The sequence below is a fragment of the Caretta caretta genome, chromosome 3, assembly GCF_965140235.1.
Source record: "Caretta caretta isolate rCarCar2 chromosome 3, rCarCar1.hap1, whole genome shotgun sequence".
Lineage (NCBI taxonomy): Eukaryota > Metazoa > Chordata > Testudines > Cheloniidae > Caretta > Caretta caretta.
The window spans coordinates 143,350,726-143,376,531 of record NC_134208.1 but is presented as its reverse complement, the minus strand read 5'-3'; the positions used below and the strand labels follow the sequence as shown (position 1 = coordinate 143,376,531).

General features: G+C 43.7%; 1 protein-coding gene across 1 annotated transcript in view; it reads left to right on the top strand.

The window, feature by feature from the left end:
- LOC125634868 (kinesin-like protein KIF28) overlaps positions 1-25,806 on the top strand; it is a 57,739-nt gene that overhangs the window by 16,650 nt on the left and 15,283 nt on the right. The window contains exons 6-16 of the mRNA XM_048846208.2: positions 1,267-1,421; positions 2,106-2,217; positions 4,946-5,013; positions 6,038-6,194; positions 7,316-7,393; positions 9,147-9,237; positions 10,141-10,195; positions 11,687-11,810; positions 18,370-18,514; positions 21,187-21,305; positions 22,783-22,890. Of these exons, the coding sequence (XP_048702165.1) occupies positions 1,267-1,421; positions 2,106-2,217; positions 4,946-5,013; positions 6,038-6,194; positions 7,316-7,393; positions 9,147-9,237; positions 10,141-10,195; positions 11,687-11,810; positions 18,370-18,514; positions 21,187-21,305; positions 22,783-22,890 (1,212 nt within the window). The remainder of the gene's footprint in view (positions 1-1,266; positions 1,422-2,105; positions 2,218-4,945; positions 5,014-6,037; positions 6,195-7,315; positions 7,394-9,146; positions 9,238-10,140; positions 10,196-11,686; positions 11,811-18,369; positions 18,515-21,186; positions 21,306-22,782; positions 22,891-25,806) is intronic.

Sequence of the window (25,806 nt, the reverse complement as noted above, 5' to 3'; positions counted from 1 at the left end):
GCCACATTTCAGGAAAGGATGTGGACAAATGGGAGACAGTCCAGAGAAGAGCAACAAAAATTATTAAAGGTCTAGAAAACGTGACCTATGAGGAAAGATTGAAAAAATTGCATTTGTTTAGTCTTGAAAAGAGGAGACTGAGGGAGGACATAAGTTTTCAAGTACATACAAGGTGGTTACAAGGAGGAGGGAGAAAAATTGTTGTTCTTAACCTCTTTGGATAGGATAAGAAGCAATGGGCTTAAACTGAAGCAAGGGAGGTTTAGGTTGGATGTTAGGAAAAACTTCCTAACTGTCCGGGTGATTAAGCACAGGAATTAATTGCCTTGGGAGGTTGTGGAATCTCCATCATTGGAGATTTGTAAGAGCAGGTTAGACAAACACTTGTCAGGAATGGTCTAGATAATACTTAGTCCTGCCATGGGTGCAGTGGACTGGACTAGATGACCTCTCAAGGTCCCCTTCCAGTACTATCATTCTGTGATTTGGAAATAATTTGTAATTGCTGTAGTTCTCACTGCTGTGATCATCCTTACACAGAGCTGTATGTGACAACAGGCCTGTCACTATAAAGCTGGTTGCAGGGAGTTCCTCCTTACATGGACTCAGATGCAGATGGAGCTATAGGAGTGCAGGCATAGGATTGCAAAAGTGATGCTGCTGTCACAAATGGCTTATTGCAAGGATAAGCTCCACTTGTGCCAGCCATGGCATTCTTTGTCCACACATGCACTGATGAAACTACAACTGTGTCTGGCCATCATTTGCTGGAATTGCAACAAATTCCCAATGCAGGCAAGGCCAAGATTATTGCAACCTCCTTTAGGTGTCCGTTGTTCCAGTGTGTCTGAGTATGGTATTTGTTTTGCTGGGCAAGTCTTGCTTTGACATGTCTTTTAGCAAGTATTATTTCAAAGGCTTCTTTGAACTTCTATATACTCTCCTTCTCTGTACACTGTGGTTTGCTCCCCTGCTGATGCTGGTCCATTGGTATGGATGTAACTCTTTGTATCACAGCTGAATTTATCTTCCTACCCCCACCCCTTCTTAAGTGTCTTGCTTAATTTTTACACAAAAGTTCATTCTCCTTGAGCCATAACGTTACTTTCCATATTTTCAATAATTCTCTGCTTCTTAATGCCAGTACATAATCACAATATATTTACTCAGACTATCCACAGAGATTTTAGGTTGCCGTACCTTGCTGTGATTTTAAGGATATGGCCTAATACCTCATTTTCCTTTCACTGATGGAATTTCTTTCAGATTTTTCTAGATGAAGATATCACCAAGCAGTCCATTATAAATCTGGTGGACTTGGCAGGAAGTGAAAGGCAAAAGTCTTCAGGCTCTGAAGGGGACAGACTGAGAGAAGGGACACGTGTAAATCTGAGTTTAACCACCTTGGGAAACGTCATCAGGTACAACAGGGACCTTTCTGCAAGTGGCACATAAACAGTGTGTGTTTGTTCAAAAGGTAGGAATGGCAGCCTTCCCTCAGTTTGTATCTTCTACCTAGTAAGCTTAACATAATTCTTTGCACTTGCACAGTGCATACTATGGAGCAATCTGGAAACCCTTTATAAACATTAATAAATTAAGCTTCACAACATCCCTGAAAGGTAAGTAATTTTATCTCCATTTTAAAAGTGGAGAAACTGAAGCATAGAATATACATTGACTTGCCTATGAGCTCAGCGTCTGGGTCAGATCTGGGGAGAGAAATCATAATGTGCTGCCTCACTTGGTGGTTAGTCAGAATTTTTTAAAGCAACTAGTAGTTTTGCGTGTCTCAATTTTCAGGCACACAATTTGAGACACCTTTAAAATGCCCTGATTTTCTGAGGGTGGTTGCTTAGCACCTTTTAAATAAATCAGGTGCTTTTAATTCAAATGGAGGCATCCCAAGTTACTAGTTTTGAAAATCTTGACCATTATTTTTATAGATTAGCTAACATATGATGTATAATTATGGTACCACGAGCTAATATAGTGAAGCGTCTACACAAGTACAGCTAGTGAAAGTATTTCTCCTTGTTCTTTAGTTAGATTTATAGTCAAGAGTATTGTTTAACCCTTTACTCACTCAATCATTTTTCCCTTAGTGCTCTGGCTGAGGTGGCTATGGGGAAGAAAGTGTTACACATCCCATACAGAGACTCTGTTCTAACAAAACTCCTACAGTCGGCTCTTGGGGGGAACAGCAGGACTATCATGGTAAAGTTGACTGACTTGCTCAGAAATTGGGTTCTGGTATTTTTTTATTAAAATAGGAGCACAGTGGGCTAGATTCCCAAAGGAACTTAGGTGTGACAATGCTCAGCATCATCATGCTAACTTCTAGGCACTTAGAAAATCACTGGGATTCACAAAAGCCTGGGTTAGGCACCTCAGCTCCCTAAAGGATGAACGGGGGGGGGAGAAGTGTGACAGATTTCTGTTACCAATCTGCCTGAGGTGTCAGGTGATCAGGCTTAGGCCACAGGATCGTTAAGGGAGGAGATGACACAACACACTAAGTGTCTGTGTTTTAAAGCTTTATTGATAAAATAATAAAATAACGGAGTGTGATGGGTACTCCCCATATCACTCAGAGGAAGGAAGAAAGCATTAGTTCCCAAAGCCCTAACCCACTTTCATACTCACACCCACACTACCCGAGGCTGGGCCAGGCCTGGGTGTAACGTAAGAAGAAGAGGGGGAGAGGTGGACGGGAGTTCTGTCCTGTGCGCACAGGTCGTCCAGGGTCTGCTGCCAATCTCCGAATTGCTCCAGCTCTCAGGAGGGTTTTAAGTCCTGGGCTCCTTTGTGGGTGTTCCAGTCCACGACGTCTGTTCCTGCTGCTTTTTGTGCCAGTCCAAACCAGCCTTCCGTGGCTTCTTCACCTTTCCCAAAACACACCGGTTTCAGGGTTGTGAGACAGTTCTGTTTGTTCCCTGATGGCCTTCGCCATCTCGCTCCTTTTCCAGGGCCCTGCATTTCGTTCAACAACTCTCCTTTCTCATGGCTGGTCGGGGGGGCTGGCCTTGGGCTAGAGTCTGTTTCTTATCTTCGGCTTTAGCTGGAACATCAAGTTAACCTGTTCTTTTCTTCTTTCCTCCCCCTTCCCGGCCTTTTACAACCTGCAAAAGAACCTTTCAGTCCGCATTCATACCTTTAACGCTTTCCTACATTCTTTCCATTACCTACAAAAGCATTAGCAGCATATGAGGCTAGCGTCTACCTGGCCCCCAACCCCCTTCCGGGGGGGGCAACTATATTGTGACAGAAGCGCCTCAAGAGTTGGATTCACAAAAGCTAGAATGGTGCCTCATCTAAGCTAGCCAATCAGAGATGCCAAGGCGAAGGGTCTGTCCTAAGCCCCACCACTCTCTTGGAGATAGGTGACTAAGTCCAGGCTGGAGGGAGCCACCTCTCTCTGCTTCAGATTCTCAGCTGCAAACCCTCTCTTGGCATTAGGTGCTTATGCTTTTTTAGCAAGAAGTCTGGGCATGGAGGACAGGGAAGGAGGAAGCACTTGCTCATATCTTTTAGCACAATGGTTATGGTACTCACCTGGCATGTGGGAGACCCCAGTTCAAGTACCCCCTCCACCTGAAGGAGAGAAGGAATTTGAACAGGGATCTGCTACCTCTTAGGTGAGTGCTCTAACCACTGGGCTATGGGTTATTGTGATGTGGGGCTCTCTGTCTCCTCTTGAAGCAGTTCCACTTTGGATAAATAATTTTAAAAGCCATTGGATGAGGGGGCCTGGATCCTTGGGTCCTCCCCCTTCCAGGTGAGGGCTCTAACCACCAGGCTGCAGTGTCATCCTCATGCTTACTTGCTCGCTCACTTTCTGTCCCAATGACCAAGTGTGGCAATTCTGAGAACACCCTCCCTTATGTGCACTGTCAGATTCAAGGCCATGTTCTTTTGACCCCGCTTCCCTCAAGAAGTGTGCCTGTACAGTAATATCTATAACCATTCCTTTTTAAGTCTCTTTGCTTTTATAACATAAAAATAAAGTAAACAATGAAGCTTATTATCTATACTTCAAGATAAGTTAAAGGCTTTTTTAAAAGGACTCTTTTCTTAGTCAGTATTTGAGTCATTTGAAAATCAGATTTAAAAATGTACCAGCATCCTGCACATACCTACCTTTGCACACACAAAGGGTTTGTGCACAAATCAAGGTTTGCTAGCACAGTGGAATTTGCATGAGTGCACAAAAGTGCATGCACTTTTTTGTATATGGCCTTTTGAAAACTGGTCTCTACTATTTTCTTTGGTGCCCACTGTTGATCATCCATGCCGTGGGCCAGATTTTGCCATCCTAAATAAAGCAGAACTCCCCTTGATTCTGTCATTGCCTCCAACTGACTATCCATTTCTACAGTGCTGTTAAGTGAGGGTAGCAAGAAAATGAATCGGAAGGGGCTGGTGTGCATGCATGAAAATGCTGACGTCTAAATTTTCGTAACTTTTAAATTATTGAGCCAGTTTTCTTCAAACTTGAGTCTTCCATTCCTCGGTGGAGTGTGAAACAAACCAAAGGCCATATTCTCCACATCTTGATCATACGAGTAGTCCCTTTGAAGTCTTGGAACTATTTGCTTGAGTAAGGACTACCAGTGTAAATAAAGGTATTCAGGATCCAGGCCTACATGACTAATTTTGTACAAATTAGGTTAATCTGTTTAAAATCTCTCTCTTCATTTTCCTTGCACGACCTCTAAAGATGGTGGTGGTTCATCATCATCATCATCATAATTTCTGTATTACAAAAAGTGACTTGCTGTCTTAGTGACGCTAAGGACTCTCTTTATGTTTAAGGGGTTAACCAATGGATTTGTCCTTTGTAAACCTTCTCTGACCTGTAATATCTTTGGTGATTGTAAAACCAATAAACAGAACTCAAATAGGGAATTTAAATTGTACTAACACTTTTTGTATGTATTCACAGATTGCAGCTGTAAGTCCAGCAGACATCTGCTATGAAGAGACTTTGTCAACATTACGATATGCTGAGAGGTATAGTTTTGTGGTTTTTCAGGAACTGTAAAATTGTTTGCATTTCTGCTGTGGGTCCAAGATGCAGCCAGACACCCAGGCAAAATAAAAAGAGACTGCAGTGTTTTTAAACTGTTTTTAAAGTGTATGAAACTTGAATAAACAAAAGCAGTGGATTGAAGTAGTAAATTAGGAGCTTATCCTTAGACATTAAGAGTGAGGTTTCTGATCACTAAATTGTATGGAGAATGGTGGTTATATATTGTCCTGGGAACCTTGGACCTCCAACATATGTCTCTTACTCCACTCCAGCTTACTTCTCTATCTTCCTCACCCTCCTAATCATCTTCTAACCCCAATTATGACTCTTTGAAGAGGTTTCCTTGCTCTCCCAAGACATCCTCACTCACTCTCTACCTTTCCTAAGTATCCAGTCTTTCAGCATAGGTCTGCTGTGGGCTCTGTACCAGGAAGTCCCCATTTCTCAGTCTCTGCTGCAGCATGCACATGTTGCCTCCCCCTGATGTTTCCTGGGCTGAGAATTGGACTAGGAGCCAGCAGTGGGGCACATGTGCAACTGCTTGAGAGGATGGTGAGAGCATGTCCCTGCAAACCCAACTTCTTACTATCCTGTTCGTGTCTTCTGTGTGACTTCAGACTTAGTGCATTCTTACTTCCTGGTCTGATTTGACATCTTGTTTTTGTGGTTGTACCACTGCAACAAGACCCTACGAAAAGAGCCAGCTGGGAAAGAAGGGGATGGTTACTGTGCTGGTAGAGGGGAAAAAAGGGCTGGGACTCCTGTTTCCAATGCAGGGGAAGACCTAGTATGCCTGCAGCACCTGAGAAAGTGCTGGTGTTTTTATCTGTAAAGTTCCAAAACTCCACTTAATATTTCTGAAAAAAATAGGAAAAAAGCATTTTTGCCTAGGAAAGCTCTTCTCCACCCGTCAAGGCTCTGTGCTGAGGCTGGCTGCATCATGGTGTAATAACTGACTGGCCTCTTTTTTTCTTCTTCTTTTTTTCATATTTGCATATGTGAAAGAACAAAAAAGATCAAGAACAAAGCAGTAATAAATGCAAGTCCAATGGAGAAGCATATAATGGAGCTGAAAGCGGAAAATAACAAACTGTTGTCCAGACTGACTGGGCTTGGAAACTCTGGGAAAACAGTAGCAGATGAAACCAGTATGTATTACAAAGTTAATCGTGCTAAAGGAACTACAAGTACCAGATGCATCCGTTTTTCTCAAAATGGCATCTGGAACCCTTTCTAGTGGCCCATGGCATTAACAGCAAAGGGGGACTGGTAGAGTTGAAAGGAGGGATAGGTTCATGAGACGTTCTGTCTTCTGAACTGGACAAAAGAGAAAGTTGGAGACCCTCTAAGGAACAAGGTAAAGCTATCGAGCATATGTAGTTTTACAGATGGTCACGTAATATTACTAAAAATATTTAACACTGGCATAGCATGTCTCATCAGCTGCTGTCAAAGCACTTTACAGAACATTAAACCCATTATTGCCAATCTCAAGCGTTCAAAAACCATGAGTCAAGCCCTATAAAAATCATAAGATTGGCTTAAAAATCATGAGACTTTTTACTGAAATAGTAAAGTGTATACTCTTTTTACTTGCTTCCAGTTTCTGCACCTTCAGGGTATAGCCAGTTCTTATTTTCAGATTTTTCTCCACAACCATAAGGGCTAAAAACTGTTTAAAAATATAAAAGCTGAGATTTTCATGTAATCACATGATTCCAGTAGTTGGGGTTTAAAAAAAAAAATCACATACACACACCTCCCCCAAATGTAACAAGACTAGCATAAACTCATGAGGGTTGGCAGCAGTAATCTTCACAACATGCTTGTGAGGCGGGCAGGTACCATCTCTATTTTACAGATGGGAGTCAGTCACAGAGAGGTTATCTGACACATACAAGAAGAGTAGAAAGACCATTCCAAGGACACTTCTGAATTTAGATCTTTTTCTTTTCCTTTAGCAGAGGACTGCCAAGAGTCCAGCTTGCTTTCTAAACTTTGCATCTGAAAGTTGCTGCATTAACAGAGGGAGCTAACGGAGCTCCTGTATTTCTATCTGTAAATTCGGAGATGCTATATTATGATTTAATCACTTTATAATGGTTATTCAGACGTTATCAAAACAGGTACTTCTTTTGGAAGTTAAAAATTAATAAATGAAGATTAAATTCACAGGGGTTTTGTGTCTTTGTATGTACACACATCCTAGCTGAAATTTCCTCCCTCTCTCCCCTTCCAGAAGAGCTGCAATGTTTGCTGGCTGAAAATGAACTGCGGATTCAGACTATTCAGCTAACATGGGAATATCGGCTGGAAGAAGCTCGGAAGGAATGGGAACAGCAGTATGCTGCAATTACTCAGGTAAGCTTTTTCTTTAAAGGGCAGTGTGAATTATAGACTTACTATAGTTCCTTTCTAGTCTTCCTTTGGCTACCATGTCTGTCCACACTTGGCTTGCTTTAAAAGATACAGTACTTTTGAAGTTTTTTTTTCTTCTAAATAGCATTGCCTCTTCTTGTGCCTTTAAGTTTGGATAAATTGCAAAAGCACGCCACTTAAACTGTGTTATATAATAATCAGTTATAACATCTTTTGTTTATAGCCATTATTGTTCCATTTAATCTGATTATGAGGAGGAGTGGTTACTTTTGGAAACACAGCATCTGTATATAAAGAAAATCAAATTATGTACAAAACTTACAAGACCCAGGCCTGTATCACTTCCAAGCACTGAGGGATAGAACTAAAGATTTCCCCTTTAAATGAAATATGAGTAACTAACTTTAACAAACATTTACAATGTTTTCTGACTTATTCTTTCAAATAATATAACTTTTTTAACTGGAGTGTTAAAAGTAACCATTCTTAATACAAATTTTTTCTAGACTTTTTTTCCCAAATGAAAAAAGCTTTGGCATGTATTTAAAAATACCATCTTACCTTTGAATTAAGGGAAGGAGAGGGGATAGGAAGATCCATGTTATGGCAAGTTATAAGTTAGCCCCTCCCAATTTATTGTCTCTTGTGTCTTATCTCTTCATTCCTGTCATCTGCAATCTGCTGATGAAGTCCGCCTCCATCAATCATGTGCCTTCTTCTTCCCAAATCACCTTTGTGTTTTCTTCCAAGACATCCTTTGTTTTGAATGGTTTCCCTGAATTAGTCAGCAAAGCCACTACCATTTCCTCCTTTGAATCCCGCCTCAAGACCCCTTTCTACTATGACACACACGGTAACTGCCAACTGATAATGGCTACATGGATGGTCAGTTTGGATACATGATATTTATTTATATTTTATAGTGTATTTATTTTTAAAAGTTTGCTCACAATTATCTAGCTGTCTGCATAATTAGCCTACATCAGTGTATCTTATTACTGTTTCATGCATCCTCCCCTGTTCTTTCTGATTCACTGTTACACCCACTTTTTGTGTCCAGTCTTAAATTAGACTGTAAGGTCTTAGGAGCAGGGATGATCTTTGACAGAATGTTTGTACAGTGCTTCTCCCTGTGGGACTCTGATCCTGACTGAGCCTTCTGGATGCTACTGCAATACGAACAATGAATAATAATAAATATTATGCCTATGCCACTTAACAGATAGTAGGCCAGAGGGAAATTCCTAAAGAGTGCCCTCTTTTTGAGCCTATATTTTATTTCATGATATAAAACAGCACCACCAATAACAGAGTGTGAGCTAACATAATCCATGAGTATAATATGTAAAAACAACTGTCTGCATCTTTCTAAAACTTACTAAAGCTGAAGTGAGGCTAATAATAACCTAAACAACATGAATTGTAATTGAATCATTAATCAAACTAACCATTTTTCTACCTACTTTTATAGTTCCACCTTTGTAGCATCTGGGCATTTTTTGAAAAACAGTTTGATTGTGTTTTGGGAAATGTTTGTGTGACAATTTATTATCTATTGTTTAGTCTTGTGAATGTTTGGTATTTAGATATTTTTCAGGATGTCCTTGAACAGCCAGTGTTTATGATCTCCTTAACAAAAGAGGAAAAAAGTAATCCTCCATGTATATTATCAGCTGTCATTTGGCGCTTTCCAACATGTCACCCTAAAATAATGTGAATCTGAACTCTTTATCAGGAGAGACGGATGATGGAGACATTCCCATATCTCTTGAATATCAATGAAGACCCTCAGCTCTCCGGGGTTCTCAAGCACTTCATTCAGGACGGTACTCTATTGTATTTGCTTCATATTCTAGTATTAAGAGCTGCACGAATTTACATAGCTCGTAGGAATGCTTCTTTCTGTACCTTATGATTCATCATAACAGAAATGCTGTTGTGCTAATATATGCTCAAGTATCGTGTTGCTCAGCCACACATACATGTAATGAGATTGTCGTGTTTTTTCAGGGTCTAATCTTGTCTAAGCTGTTTTTTTCCGCTGTCAAACGTGCTCCTTTTGTTTGTTAATGTGGCAAAGCTCACTTAAAAGGATTCAAATTAGAGGAATGTTTTCGGGTATTAAAATACAATATAAACCTAACCTGTGAAAGTAATCATCTGAGACTTGCTGGGTGTCAGTCGCTAATAGCTGGAAATATGCCCGTCACTTTGCAAGTTAATTTATTGATATCTGATCCAGCTTCCACCATTTGTCACCTGATTCCATCTGGTTCTTCTCCTTTGCCTACAAAACGCTGGTTCTTCCACTAGCAACATTTTCTTTTCAGGAGCTGCAGTTTGGAGGGCTGGCTCAACGAATGAGGATCAGGCAGCTCACAGACCAATTAGGTGTTGTGCACATGGCATTTAGTCCACAGGACTAAATATCCTCTGTGTCAGGAATAGCTCCATTTCTAAACGTTATAAAATGCCTCCATAATTTGTGGGTGCAAAATCAGAAGCCAAGTGTGGAACCTTTTATATAAATCAGGACCCAGAATACATTAAAAGCATTAAAAATATATTTAATATTCAGATAATAGCAAGAACATGACAGGTCTCTCAGTCAAGCACAACTCATCAGATTCACATAGGAGAAAAAAGTTGAAATGCAATTATTTTAAGTGGTGAGTGTAACTGTTGTTACCCAGAGCACATCACTTATGCCAAAAACTTAATTCTTTCAGGTTCATGTGATGTTGGTCAGTCAGCCTCAAATGCAATAACCCTTAAAGGTTTAGGGTAAGTATATATACATTAGTAAGAGACAAGACACAATAGCCTGTGTCTTTTTTAACCAGAGGAATGTATGTTATATTGTGTATATATGAGCTGTGAGAACTTGGCTATTGTACCATGAACCCATTTTATGAAGAATGGAGGAAAAATAGGCTAGGGGGAAACTCATTGAGTGTATGATGTATTGTTTCTGAAAAATGCCCTTTTCAAAACTGTAACAAGTGTTAAGTTAAATTTCAATATTTAATTCAAAGTTCAGCTATTGAATTGTCATAAAGCTAAAAACCTATACAACAACTTCAAAAATACTGATTTACTCTTAATTTGGGGACTTTAGTCCTGATGAGCTAGAGAGACAAGGTGCACGAGGTAATGTCTTTTATTGGACCGACTTCTGTTGGTGAGTGAGACAAGCTTTTGAGCCACTTAGAGCTCATGTTTTCAAGGCCATCAGCCGCTCCAAAACCAGCTACCTCAGTGGCTGCATCATAACCCACCAAGGTAGCTGCATGCTTTTGAGACAGTGCAGCTCACAAAACACATGACAAAACATGAGAGTGAGAGACAAACTTTGTGGTTTTTTTTTTAAAAAAAAGTCCGTTAGACCTGATCTGAACAGGCTTCGATGAGGCAGCATGTAAAATGCCAGCAGCACATCTACATTATACTTCCACCATTGCTAACGCCAATAGAGTTGAACTGATTTTAGCAACTGTGTGACATAGAATCATAGAATATCAGGGTTGGAAGGGACCTCAGGAGGTCATCTAGTCCAACCCCCTGCTCAAAGCAGGACTGATCCCCAATTAAATCATGTTACATGTTACACAGGGCTTTAGCTCATGAGTTCTTCAGGGTATTTATTTATTTGGATTTAAATAGATACACAATAAGGCTTATCCCGGATTCTGGGTGTCCTTGCCATCAAATAAAAACACACAACAAACATCATTACAGATCTACAACTGCAGCACGTTCTCCCCTGTACAGATAGCCACCCAGCAGCAAATCGCATCACAAACCGAATCAGTATCTCCTCACCCAAATTCCCGAAAGAAACCCCACCACCAGCCAGATCAGCCCTTGCCAAATGCCTGCTCAACAGTAATAGGCTTTGCAGAATGCATTGAGGGTCTACAAATTTATGCTATTTTGCACCAAGTTAAGGGAGTTGAATCCCAAAGTCATGGGGCCCTCAAAGAATGCCCTGCCAGCAGCGACTTCTGTTCTATTCCAAGGGAGCTTCAGTTTTGGTGCCTCTGCTGATCTCAAGCATGGTATATGTCCTGTGGAGGAGAGGCAGTTTCTCTCAGGTTGGGTGATGTGGACAGTGCCTACCTAGCACATTGTAGGAGCTACTGGAATACAAGTAAAAGTTTACTATCTTCAAAATTAGAATAAATATTTTTTTCCAGGATTTTGAGATGGGAAATGTTTACTTTTAGCTTGATTCTTAAGAGATCCATGAATTGCAAAAAGTATTTTATCTTTCAGCATTTTAGACAAGCATGCTACATTCACAAATACTGAGGGTAAAGTTACCATAACGCCACGGGAAAAGTGCAAAGTTGTTGTCAATGGTGTACCCATCACTATGAAAACTAAACTGCAGCATTTGGTAAGTTTTCCTGGAGAATGAAAGAATCAAGAATGAGGATTGCAGAAAGATTCTTAAAAATTCTAACCTGAAATCGTTTCTCTAAGTAGGGAGAACATTATAGATAATTACTGTAACTTTTAATAAATAGGTTAACTTAATAAACAGGAGTAACCATGTGTTTTTAAAAAGACGGTACCCATTTAAAAAAAAGGTATTTTGGAGAAGAAAAGAGCTAATTCTTGTAATCCTTACTTGCCTGAGTAATCTCTGTCCAGAATATAGCACTAGTGACTTTCATGTTGAGTAAAGATTACTTGTGGGAATAAGAGTTGTAGGATTGGGACTTGAGGTATTCTAGGGACAGTACATTTTAAATGAGTACCTGCCCCTTTTAAAAATACATAGCTCCTATTTGAGTGGCTCTGCATATTCCTACTCATAGGTACCGCGCCACCTTGTGGTACTTTGCAGTAGAACCCTCTTCAAGTAGTGTCCGCTAGAACAGTGGTTCTCAACCAGGGGTCCAGGGCTCCCTGGGGGGGGGGCCGTGAGGAGGTTTCAGGGGGTCCTCCAAGCATGGCCAGTGTTAGACTCGCTGGGGCCCAGGGCAGAAAGCCAAAGCACCCCTGCATGGGGCTGAAGTCTGGGGCCCTGAGCACTGCCACCTGGGGCTGAAGCCCAAGCCTGACCAATATTGCTTTAGGAGGGGGGCCCTGTGGCATGGGACCACAGGCAATTGCCCTGCCCTAACGCCAGCCCTGGCTTTTATATGCAGAAAACCAGTTACTGTGGCACAGGTGGGCCGTGACGTTTTTATAACACGTTGCGGGGGGGCCTCAGAAAGAAAAAGGTTGAGAACCCCTGAGCGAGAGCACTCTCATACTCCACACACCACCCCCACCCCCAGTATCCCAACACACTGAGGGTGAGACTATGTGGGGTGGACCACCCTCTCCACCTTGTTTCCTTCCCAACTGCATGCCAGAACAGATGTGAACCCTTCCTGTCTCTTCAACGCTTGGGTCTTGTTTTCTTCTAGTTAGTTTTCAGAGTAACAGCCGTGTTAGTCTGTATTCGCAAAAAGAAAAGGAGTACTTGTGGCACCTTAGAGACTAACCAATTTATTTGAGCATAAGCTTTTGTGAGCTACGGCTCACTTCATCGGATGCATACTGTGGAAAGTTTAGAAGATCTTATTATATACACACAAAGCATGAAACAATACCTCCTCCCACCCCACTCTCCTGCTGGTAATAGCTTATCTAAAGTGATCACTCTCCTTACAATGTGTATGATAATCAAGTTGGGCCATTTCCAGCACAAATCCAGGTTTTCTCACCCTCCGCCCCCCCCCCCCCCCAACTCGACTCTCCTGCTGGTAATAGCCCATCCAAAGTGACCACTCTCTTTACAATGTGTATGATAATCAAGGTGGGCCATTTCCAGCACAAATCCAGGTTTTCTCACCCCCCCCCCTTTTTTTTACCAGCAGGAGAGTCAAGTTTGTGGGGGGGGGGGGAGGCGGAGGGTGAGAAAACCTGGATTTGTGCTGGAAATGGCCCAACTTGATTATCATACACATTGTAAGGAGAGTGATCACTTTAGATCACTATTACCAGCAGGAGAGTGGGGTGGGAGGAGGTATTGTTTCATGCTTTGTGTGTATATAATAAGATCTTCTAAACTTTCCACAGTATGCACCCGATGAAGTGAGCCGTAGCTCACAAAAGCTTATGCTCAAATAAATTGGTTAGTCTCTAAGGTGCCACAAGTACTCCTTTTCTTCTAGTTAGTGTTAGTTTACATATACTAGAACCTCAGAGTTACAAACACCTTGGGAATAGAGGTTGTTCGTAACTCTGAGCAAGACATTATGGTTCGTTCAAAAGTTTACAAGTGAACATTGACTTAATACAGCTTTGAAACTTTACTAAGTAGGAGAGAAATGCTGCTTTTAACCATCTTAATTTAAACAAAACAAGCAAAAAATCTTTCCTTACCTTGTCAAATATTTTTTAACACTTTCCCTTTATTTTTTAGCAGTTTACTTTTAACACAATACTGTACAGTATTTGCTTTTCCTTTTGTGTCTGCTGCTGCCTGATTATGTGCTTCCAGTTCCAAATGAGAGGTGTGTGGTTGACTGGTCGATTTGTAATTCGGGTGTTCATAACTCTGAGGTTCTACTGAAGTTAGTCAGCAAGTAGTTATGTTATTTCCTTAGTTCCAGGATATGGAGGAACTGAAGAAGCAAAAAAAAAAAAAAAAAAAAGCCAGGATTTAAGAGACATGCTTCCTGCACAGCTGTCTTCTCAGTATCATACGACCATGTGCATTATCTGAAGTATCTGGGCCATCTGCGAGACCTTCACCTCCAGAACCCACAAGGACAGGGAGGCTCGTCTGCAGCTCCTTCTGCTGAAGGAAACCCTCGGGGCTACACCTTCTGGACCCATTCAGTCATCTGTTCCAAGGTCGAAAAAGCAGCCTCAGCTCCAGTGGCCTCCAGGTTCTAGCTTACTGCAGGGTTCCATGAAGCTGCAGCCCCTATGAGGACCAGACTCTGTTTCTGCCGCTCCCTCAGTCAAGCCCACAAGGTGAGATACGTCCAAGGGCAGCGTGGTCAGATTCTTCCTGTTCCAGAAAACAAGTCAGGGATCAGTTCAGCCATCATTGTCTGTTCTGTACCTCTGCAGCTGCAGGACCAGGATTGGTTCCAAATGCCTCTTCTGGATCCCTGAAGATGGATATAAGCAGTGCCTCTGAACAAGGGCTGCTAGCGCCTTCAACCTCAGATGCTGCAGTATCAACGAAAAAGAAGCATAGGAGCAAGACGGCCAATGTTAACAATGCCAGTTCCCATGCATCAGAACTCTTGCACCTGTCTAATTTGGCTAGGGCCGCTATGGATCCTAACAGGAGACCTATAGTTTCAATAATGAAGGAGATGAGTCCATGTGTATCTTCAGATCTGATGATTGAACCTTCAGACCTGTTGTTGTTTCCTGATCCAACTTCTGTTCTGGTCCCAGCTACCTCCTTGGTTCCAGAGTGTTCTGTCATTATGGCAGCTTGGGCTGCTAGAAGACCGGTTTCTCGGAATGAAGCAATGCCTATTAAAGATTCAAAGTTGCCCCAGACAGAGAGTAAGGTTCTTCCTGGGTCTCATGGGGTTTATGGCAGCCAGAACATATATGACTCTGTTTGCCCATCTGAGAATGAGACCTATGCCCCACTAGATGTCCCAGGTTTACAGCCCAAGTTGGGACAGTCTTCAGCTGTTGAGTACCAGGCCTCAGAACATCATAGCCTCTCTAGACGGGTGGTGAAGTAGGATGAACATGCTCATGGGTGTGCAGTTCAGTGTCCATCCTGGACAGTGACGTTGGAAGTGTCAATCAATGGTTGAGTGGGGGGGATACTCATGAAAGAACGTTGCTTATCAATGTACTGGAATAATGTAGTTGCAGATTGTCTCAGCAGGAGCAGCTCCCAGATGCATGAATGATCCCTGAAGGATCAGCTGGTTCAGACTATTCTTTCCAGATGAGATCAACAAATGATGGACTTGTTTGTGACAAGGCTCAATGGAAAATGTGCTATTTCTGTTGCAGAGCAAGCAGGCACAATCTGTCTCTGTCAAATAGAATCACAGACTTTAAGGTCAGAAGGGACCATTATGATCATCTAGTCTGACCTCCTGCACAACGCAGGCCATGGAATCTCACCCACCAACTCCTGTAACAAACCCCTAACTTATGTCTGAGCTATTGAAGTCCTCAAATTGTGGTTTAAAGACTTTCCTTCTACAGTGAGGGCAGGTTTTAATGTATGCCTTTTCCTTTGATACAAAAGGGGATAAGAAAGATACGTGAGGACAAAGCAAGGATGAGGCCCATTGCCCGAGCTTGGCCTTGTTAACCATGGTTCACAAATCTCCTTCAGCTGTCTGGAATCTTCACACGCCTCTTTCTGTCTCCAGATTTTCTGTCCCAGGAAGGGGGCAGCATCTTTCACCAGTGCCTGCAGACCCTTCACCTGACAGTATGGATGATCTGACTGTAACTCTGTCTGCACTTGAGCAGTCATGTTCAGTCAACATCAATGTGTCAAACCAACCTGATATCCTCCTTTGACAAGGCAACAAGCATTGTGGATGGGGGGATGCAGTAAAAGAAATATATATCTTGACTCTAGTAAGAGTTTTGATATTCTCTCTCCTGACCTTCTCATAAACAAACTAGAGAAATATAGCCTAAATCAACAGTTCTCAACCCACGGGCCGAGTGCAGCCCAATTAGCACATGGCTGGGCCACAGCTGCGTGCTAAAGGCCGCAGGCTATGCAGATCCAGGTTACTGGCTGCCTGACCACTCAGCACCACAGAGTCTGGGCTGCCCTTCCCGGCAGGGCACGGCACAGTGGGGTCAGGATCACCAGCCGGCCCTGCGTGATGGGGTTCAGCAGGGTATGGGGCTGCCAGTCCCATGTGGTGGGGCTTGGCGGGGTCCAGAGCTGCCGGGTCCAGTGTCGGGGCTGCCGCTGGGCCCCACACAGTGGTGTCCAGGGTCCCTGCTGCCAGCCCACCCCACTTGGAGCTCCACTCCTGGTCTCACTTTGCGGATGGGGTCTCTGTGTGGGAGGCGCTGGGCATAGGGGTTTGTGGGGGTGATTCTGTGGGGAGCGCACTGTGATTCTCAACCTGTGGCATGCAGCCCACAATGATAAATAGGTTGAGAACCACTGGCTTAAATGAACTTACTGTAAGGTTGGTACACAACTGGTTGGAAAACCATATTCTGAGAAGTTATAAGTGGTTCAGTCAGGCTGGAAGGGCATATTGAGTAGGATCCCACAGGTATCTATCCTGGGTCCAGTTCTATTCAATATCTTCATAAATGATTTGGATAATGGCATAGAGAGTATACTTATAATGTTTGTGGACGATACTAAGATGGGAGAGGGTTGCAAGTGCTTTGGAGGACAGGATTCAAATTCAAAATGACAGTGACAAACTGGAGAAATGGTCTGAATTAAATGGGATGAAATTCAGTAAGGACAAATGCGAAGTACTACCCTTAGGATGGAATAATCACTTGCACGAATACAAAATGGGAAATGACTGTCTAGAAATATGCATAACCACTCAGAAAGAAATGAAAGTTCTTACCTGTAACCAGAATTCTTCAAAATGGCTCTGGATATTCACTTCCCACCCTCCTTCTCCTCTGTCAGAGTCCCCGTGATTGTGTATCTGGCTTTGCGGTGGAAGGAACTGAGGTGGAGAGCATGTTATGCCCCTGTATAGTCTCACCCTCAGTGCATTGGGACGCTGAGGGGAGGAGCTGGGGCATGAAAGCGCTCTAGCTGACACTGCTAGAAGAGGGTTCCGCCGCAAGGGGGCACAGTACCCATAAGTGTAACTATGCAAAGCCCATCTTGAAGAACTCCAGTTATAGGTAAGTAACCTTTCTTTACTACTGAAGCTTAAGTCAAAAGAATGTCGTTAACCTTAGTATGTTTAGTACAGACCTGAATGTTAACCACTGTTGTTTAATGGTTTAAGATGCATGTCTGACTCCTGGGGGCATTCTGCACCAAAAAATTAAAAATTCAGCACACAATATTTTAAAGTTCTGCTAAATTCTGCAGATTTTGTCAAAATAACACTACATAATTACACCAGTTTCAATTATTTTGGTAATTTCTTTCAAAATACTTGTCAGCAAGTATGTCTGTAACAATACAGACGCACACAAACCCTCTAGCTCCTTCCCTTTCCCCTCAGCAGTGTCTTCTATGTGGGAGCTGAGCTCTGCCAGGTCCAGCAGCCCCTAGTGGCGACCAGCAGCACTGCAGTCCATTTCTGTGGGAGAAAGGAAATTCTAAATGCACAACAATAATTTCTGCAAAATTCTGCATTGCACAATGACGCAGAATTTCCCCAGAAGTAATGTCTTACTCATGGAAGCATCAAGTAGTTGTTATCTAGTTTCATTTTTACTCTGGTAAGCAATAAGTAGTAGACATGTAAAGTACTGAGCAGGAGCTTTTTTCTATTACAGAAATGCTGTAAGGCTGAAAAGTTAACCAGTTTCTCCCAACTTCTATTGCCATGTTTATTGCTGTTATGATTTCTAGAGTGCTTTGTTCAGTCACTACCCTGTTGTCATTCTTAGCTATCCTAGGGTACTTCCTTTCCTAGCTGGTGAAACACTGTAATGCGTTACCTAGGGAGGTGGTAGAATCGCCTTCCTTAGACGTTTTTAAGGTCAGGCTTGACAAAGCCCTGGCTGGGATGATTTAATTGGGGATTGGCCCTGCTTTGAGCAGGGGGTTGGACTAGATGACCTCCTGAGGTCCCTTCCAACCCTGATATTCTGTGATTCTGTGAATACTGGATATTCACTCTTATCTCCTTTCAGATAGCACATTTCTTCAGTCCCTTCGCCTTCCTTATGGGATAGCAGCTTTCTGCATATCAGTTTGCAGATAGCAAACACATAAAAAGAAAGCACTTGAAGTGAGAAACGTCACATCCTTGAGTTTAACCAGCACCATGTACTTTAATCTTCAGGATCGTGTTATTTTGGGATCAAACAGTGCTTACCTTTATGTTGGATTTCCTGCAGAACGCACCAATGAGGACTTGGTCAGATATGATTATGATTTCTTTCAGTCAGAGCTGGCGGCAGCAGAGGGCTTCAGTGTAGATAAACTTGGTAAGCATTACTGCTTGTGTACTGAGCTAACATAGTTCTGTGAGGTGAATGTGGGTGTGAGGAGAGTACTTCTAAATCTACCTTTCCTTTTTGCAGCTAGACTTAATGTGGTCCTGATGCTGCACTTTGCCTCATGGGAAAGATGAGAGCCTACCAATCGCATTTTACCTACCCAAATTCTTCTATTTTGTAAATGTTTTACATTTTAGATTTTTAAAAGTTATTCTAATACACAGAGAAAGCTAATTCATTCATTAAAACAATATTTATTATGTATGTTTTGTCTCCAGTATCCATGTACGTGTTTTTAAAACCTAACACCTGTAGCATTAGTGTATATTTGGGGGGTTATACTGTACTGTTGTGAATAAACAAAAGATGTTCTGAGTTTTTGCATAGTCTCTCAGAATAAGTTAATTGATTGCCTGTCATGTCTCCCAGAATTATCTCTCATTTCAAGTATATGTCAATTTATTACTCACCAGGATTTCCCATGTTATTTCAAAAGTACTTGAAGTATTTATTTTAAAAAAAAAAAATCAAACTTCCCCAGTAAGCAGCAATCACCAGCTTCTAAGGCCTGGTCAACACCTAAAACTTAGGTTTACCTAGCTGTCACTCAGGGCTGTGAAAAATCTCACACCCTATGGGTTAGAGTTAGGTTGACCTTGCACTCACTGTAGACTAGAGTTCTGTTGACCTAGCTACCACCTCTTGGAGAGGTGGAGTACCTACATGGAAAAACCCCTTCCTTCGAGATAGGAATAAACTACGCTACATCAGCACAGCTGCAGTGCAGACATGGCATAAGAAATTAGATCAGTTTATTTTTAATAACCTAAACACCCAGACTAGAAGTCCACACAAGATTGCTCCCTGAGAGGTCAAGATTGTCAAGTGAGCAATCCATGATGTGTGTTCTTCTATAGCTATCTTCCAGAAGGCTTCGTGTGGGCAGGAGCACCAGAAGTGGTGTACCTTTCCCCTTGCTCCACTACTCCTCCTGCAATCAGCTGTACTTAGTTTTGATAAACTGTTTCAGTTCTTACTGAGTTGTGTACTACTGGTACAAAACTTGATAGTAACTTTCTTATATTGTTACTGAAATGGAATTATTCCTTGCTCTTCTCCGAATAGCTCCCACCTAAAATTTGCTCTTCCTCTTCTTGCTCCCACTTTCTTATATAATTACATTTGTCTTGCAGTGCATCTAGGAGATCACACTGCAAAAGGTCTTTCCTTAAAATGAAATGTTCGTACTTTTTTTTTTTAAACGTAACACTTGTGCTTGTTCAGTCCTGTAGCAGGGTGGCTACCCCACTCCTAAAATAGAAGGGGTTAAAAGCAACCCTGGAAAGGGCTGTGGCTGGGGATGGCTGACTGGGGAAGCAGCCGCAGCTAGGCCACACCCCAATCAGGCCCCAGCTGGCCTGTATAAAAAGACTGTGAGCCAGAGGCCCAAGGAGTGGCTCCCTGCCTGACAGGGTACTGAGGGTGGTGCAGGGCTGGGGAAGGAGCAGGCTGAGCAGGGGCGCTCCAGGCTGGCAACTCTCCAGGCTGTAGGGCCTCATCCAAGCCCCATAGAGGTACTGAGAGGCAGAGGAAAGCAGCAAGTCTGAACCCCCCTTGCCTATGATGAGTGGCCTTTACACTGCAGTCTGCTCCAGGGAGTGGGGACTTGGTGATGACTGGCAGTAGCCCAGACTGAGGCAAGGTGCGTATAGTGGGTTGGGGGTTCCCCAGGAAGGGGAGACCCAGAGGCAGAGTGTGGGGGTACTGTCAGGGGTCAGAACCCCAGAGAAAGGGGCACCGGGGTCTATGAGGGACACTGGGGGCCAGAGTTGTGCGGCCTGCAGAGGGCACTCCATGCTGGAAAAGAGCTAATTCCCAATGACCAGCAGGAGGTGCCGCAGGGGTGAGTCCCACCCTCTTACAAGTCCCAAAGGCAAAATTTTGGTTTGTGGATATTAGAACAGAGAAATCCTGAGAAGCACTTGTAAATGTAGGAATTTACCATTCTTAAAGAAATGGCTCCCTGCAGTTTCAGTCAAATACACTGTTGTATGTGACTCCATGTGCTAAACTGTTGTCAGGTTGCTGTATGTTATTGAACAGCTGCTATGTTTCACATCTCAGGTGGCTCCATTCCAGAGAAAAGTGCAGTGATTCCATATAGTTGTAAAATTATTTGGGAGATAAGGAACTGTATAATACAGTATATTAATTACTACTATCACTGCCTCTCTCCAAAAGATAATAAACCAAAAATATTTCTGAACAGTAACACCTATAAAATTTAGGGAAGCTGGAAAACTGTATCCAACTCCACAACCAAATTTTGCAAATCTTCATAATGGGTTGAAGCAAATCTCCAGATCCAAACATCCATCCAGACTTCTTGTGTTTAAAATCTAAATCCGGGGTCCAGACTTTTTAGCTGTGACTCATCTCTAGCAAGCACATGAGGACCAACTGACTGGTGAATGGCCGTGCCATTGATACCATATCAAATTTTGAGTACATATTAAAATATATAAAGGTTTCTGGGGAATATTTTACACACACACACACACTCTGATAGTATTTGCCCTCCATGAGTAACCCTAGTTTAAACTCTTCCTGAAAATGGAGCGTCTTCCTCTGTTTAACATTGAATGTTGCATTTCTTAAAGGTGTTGTCAATCATAAGAATGGCAAACCAGATCCTAGTGTTCTTGCAGTATTCCACGATTATATCAAGCTAATGCCTTTGGTTGCAGAAGCAAATCAGATGAGCGAGGAGTTGAAAAAGGTAAGCAGCAGTATACACGTTTCCTCCCCAGCTACTGCTGTAGTTTTCTTTTAAACTAATAGATTAGCCTCTGGAACACTGCAGACAAACAGTGTGAGAGTCTTGTAGCACTTTCATCCCACCAGTGTTCTGGTCTTTTCTCTTTCTCCCATCTTCCTAGCTCTCTGACAGGCAGGGGAGAGAGTTAAGCTACATTATTATTTTTTTCTCTATCAATCTCTCTGTGCAGTTGTTTTCTTGTAACTGTATTAAGTACACTCAGTAAAGCCTTTTCTAATACAGTTTGCATGCAGGATATTAGAGAAAATAAAGTTTTTTGTGCTGTATAACCTGGCTAAGCAATTACTAAGGAGGGGATTAGATAACAAACTGCAAGTATTTGAGGAGTGTAAATACCAAAACGGGAGAAGAATTGTTTAGGTTGTGTAAGAAGGTAAAGGTTAGAGTAATGACATGAAATTTAGCAAGGAAAAATTTAGACTGGATAAAAAGAATTTACACTGCCCTCTGCTGATTCCTCACTACTCAGAGGCTTCATCACAGCATGCTTGAATAAAGTAACCCGCCTGAACCTTAGTTCATTCCTCAAGTTTAGTAAAGTACCATGCTGTCTCTCCACTCTCTCTGAAACTCTCCAATAGTCCTTCCTTATCTATAGCAATTCACTGTTTGTCTGTAGATCTCATTAGGGTGACCAGCACCGATGGCAGCTTGGCCATGATTTTCACTGAGTAAAATCTCCCTGTCACTGCGGGATTAAGTGCCAAAGCAGGCAAGCTTTGCATTCAGCATTGGAGTAGCCTATTAAGTTTTTTTTTCTTCTTCCAACAAGTAAGGGACCTAGAAGCTCTGGAGCCTCCCTCTGGTTGTTAGGGGAGAGAGGGAAAGCTATTTTACTAGGCTTTCCATTTGAATACTAGCACCTAAGAGGGGATAAATGTTTGTACCCAAGATTAAGAGCCTGTGACGGTGCAGTTGGGGGGAGAGGGTCATCAAAAGGAAGGAACTTGAGCTAGTTAGATGACTCATTGGAAGGTCAAAACCCACTCCTACGTTAGTACCAGATTTCTCTCTAGTGGTGACGGTAACTCATGTGCTACACTATAAAAGGTGGATCTAAAATGGCTGCCTGCAGTACACAGCAGAGTGGCAGTAAGTGAGGCTGAGGAGGTGTCTTCAACATCTGGATGAATTTCCAAAGTTGGAGATGCCACAGTTCCCCTGGGAAGGGCAACTAAACTTCCAGATGTTGTGAGTTAATCCATTGTTAGAATTTCTCTAACTTCTGTCTCCTGTAAATGTATTTGAGATATGCTACCCAATAAAACTTCTAATAGTAATAGTAATCCTTTAATATATTAGCCCTTTATGTTGCACCATATTGTGACATAGTCTCATGAAGTTTAGCTAAATCCACACTTGGATACTAATGTCCTATATTATATTCTCTTGAGAAACATTCTTTTTTCCTTTACAGGAGCTCAAGTTGGAACTGAAAGTGAAAAATCTAGCATCATCTGACTCCAGAGGTTATGATCTGCAAAAGGAAGTAATAGTAAAAGTGACTAACAAAATGTCTAACCAGGTAAAGAAGCTGAGCCATTAATCATAGTCTTGGGCTAGTAGCAGAGTTCACTGGAGAGAATCAATAAGATGCAAGCTACACATGACATTTACTGTAATGTACGCTGCAATAAGCTCTGCTCTCCCTCTGTCACAAACAGGGAGCTTTCTCAGTCCCCCTACTGCTTTTTCTCTTATTTGTACACTTACATAACTTCTCCCACCCTTACACGGTGTCCCTGGTTGTTCTTCAAATGATTGCACATATCCACTCCGATTTAGGTGTGCAAGCGCCCCAAGAACAGCTGTCGAGGTTTTTCCCCTCGTGGTATCCATAGGCTCGGCGTCGGGGGCCCCCTCAGGGTCGCACACTCATCGCGCTGGTGTAATGGGCTCCCACCGAGCCTGCGCTCCTCAGTTCCTTCTTACCGCCTGTGCAGCTGTTGGAACTTCCCCCTTTGCCTTGAGCAAAGTGCTTTTAGTGCTTTCCGCTGTGCCTTCGTTGTAAGTAGTTTCATAGGGTAGTAGTTTAGTTAGTTCTAGGTTAGAGGCGGTCTGTCCCTCCCCCGGTACCGTGGCATGCCTCTGCCACCGGGGTTTAAACAGTGCTCTTCGTGTGGCAAGCCTATGCCTACTAGTGCCCCTCATTTGAGTTGTCTCAAGTGTTTGGGAGAGGGTCATAGACAAGAGTGCTGCAACATCTGCCGGGAATTTAAGCCCCGTACGCAGCAAGGCTGAAAGTCCTATTTATGGAGGCAGCGCTCAGACCTGCCTCAAAGCCAAGATCAGACTGCACTGAGTACTTCGGCATCAGTGCAAAGTGCGCCGTCAGCGGCTAGGGGCTCTTGGCAACGGTCCTCCTGGCCAAGAAGCGGCACTGGGGCCACCGGGAGAAGACTCGCTCGCTGGCACCGAAGGCAGACAAGCGAGCACAGCGGGAAGAGTGAGACCTGTGCCAGGCCACTCTCCCTCCCTGGCACCGCGACAACAGCTGGCAGAGACACCAGTGCCAGCAGCACAGATTCCAGTCGCGCTTGACCAACTGATGGGTCAGCATCGAGTGGACCCCAGTTTGCTGTGCCTTCAACCCCAGAAGCCTATGCTGCTGCTAAGGAGCTAATGTCTCTGGCCAGGACACAGGAGGCGGCACCCACAGGACCACCCAGTGGCATTGAGGCATTGACCACCTTTAAGCCAGTTTCAAGACCAGCCTCTAGGGGAAAAACCCTCTTCATTGCCTCACCAGAAATGCCTCCATGGTACTGGGAGGATCGGCCCCACTGTGGTCACCTAGGTCGTCCTCCTCTGAACAGTCTCCTTCGGGATCTGATTATTTGAGACGTCAGCACCAAAGGGAAGCTCCACACCAGTCCCCACAGGCAATGCTACCATTGGGAGCTCTGGGAGCAGGAATGACCCAAGAGACTTGGTCTATGGACCCATGGGGTCCAGCACCCCTGAAATGGCCTTCTTGGAACCTGTGGGGGCTTCCCCCAGGCCCAGGGACCGACTCACACCACTCCTACTCAGTGCGCTCAGAGACCATAGCAGCACACAGAGATACCCCAGAGCCAACCCACAGGGCCAGTGCCAGAGCAGATCCCAGCACTCTGGCCAGCCCTGAAGCCAGGACCGCTCCCTGGTACCGAGACTGGTACCGGAACCAATACCATTACCCACGTCGGTGGACCTAGGGAAGAGGCAGCAGGGGATGCTATGGCAGCGCACGCCTCTTCCTCATAGTCTCCAGAGGACGAGCTCATACTCAAAGGGTCTTTCCCGCCACAGGAGGACTTAAAGGCCCACCAAGACCTGTTAAAGAGAGTGGCCTCTGACCTTGGATTGCAGGCGGAGGTCATCAAGGAACCTTCAGATGGGTTCCTGGATATTCTGTCAGCCACAGCCCCTGCTAAGGTGGCCCTGCCCCTACAAAATACCATTTTGGGACTGATTAAGGCTGTTTTGGCAGACTCCTGCCTCTGTTCCTCCCACAGCAAAGAGAACAGAAAGGAAGCACTTTGTGCCTGCCAAGGGCTGTGAGTTTCTGTTCTTTCATCCTCCTCTCGGGTCTCTTGGGGTGGAAGCTGCCAACGAAAAGGACCTTCAAGGTCAGATGGGGTCTACCCCCAAGCCAAAGGAACCCAAGAAGGTAGATCTTCTCGGGAGAAAATCCCATTCGACACGGGGGCTCCAGTTGAGGATAGCGAACCAGCAAGGGCTGCTGAGTCACTATGACTATAATATGTGGGAGGCAATGAACAAATTCAGAGACAGACTTCCCCAGGATAGTCAGCAGGAGTACTCCACCCTGGTGGCTGAGGGCAGAACAGTGGCCAGAGCCTCCTTGCAGGTGGCCCTTGACTCTGCGGACTCAGTGGCTAGGTCTGTGGCCACAGCTCTGACTATGTGTAGGAGCTTGTGGTTACAGGTGGCAGGGTTCCCCCAAGAAGTCCAGCAGAGAATACCAAATCTGCCATTTGAAGGACCTTCGCTTTTTTCGGAGCCGACAGACACCAGGCTCCATGGGGTTAAAGACACCAAGGCAACATTGAAGTCCCTGGGCTTGCAGTCCCAGTTGCAGCCTAGCAATATAGGCTGCAGCAGCATGGCTGTTTTTACCCACACCGGTTTCAGAGGAACAGCCGTGTTAGTCTGTATTCGCAAAAAGAAAACACCAGAATTGTTGTGATCATAGGAGGCATAGGAACAAGTGTTCTGGGTGTAGGTCATTCCTATCTTCCTCCTTCTCTACGGGGCCTTCTCAATCGGCCCAGCGTCACGCGGGCACCTTGAATCACCCATGTTGATGGGTTTGTCAAGGACAGCATACCAGTTCCTCGTGATCCAGTTTCTGTTACCCCTGTTTTTTCCAGTCGTCTTTCCCACTTCCTCCAGGCCTGGAAACGGGTCACCACTGACCGCTGGGTTCTAAACACTG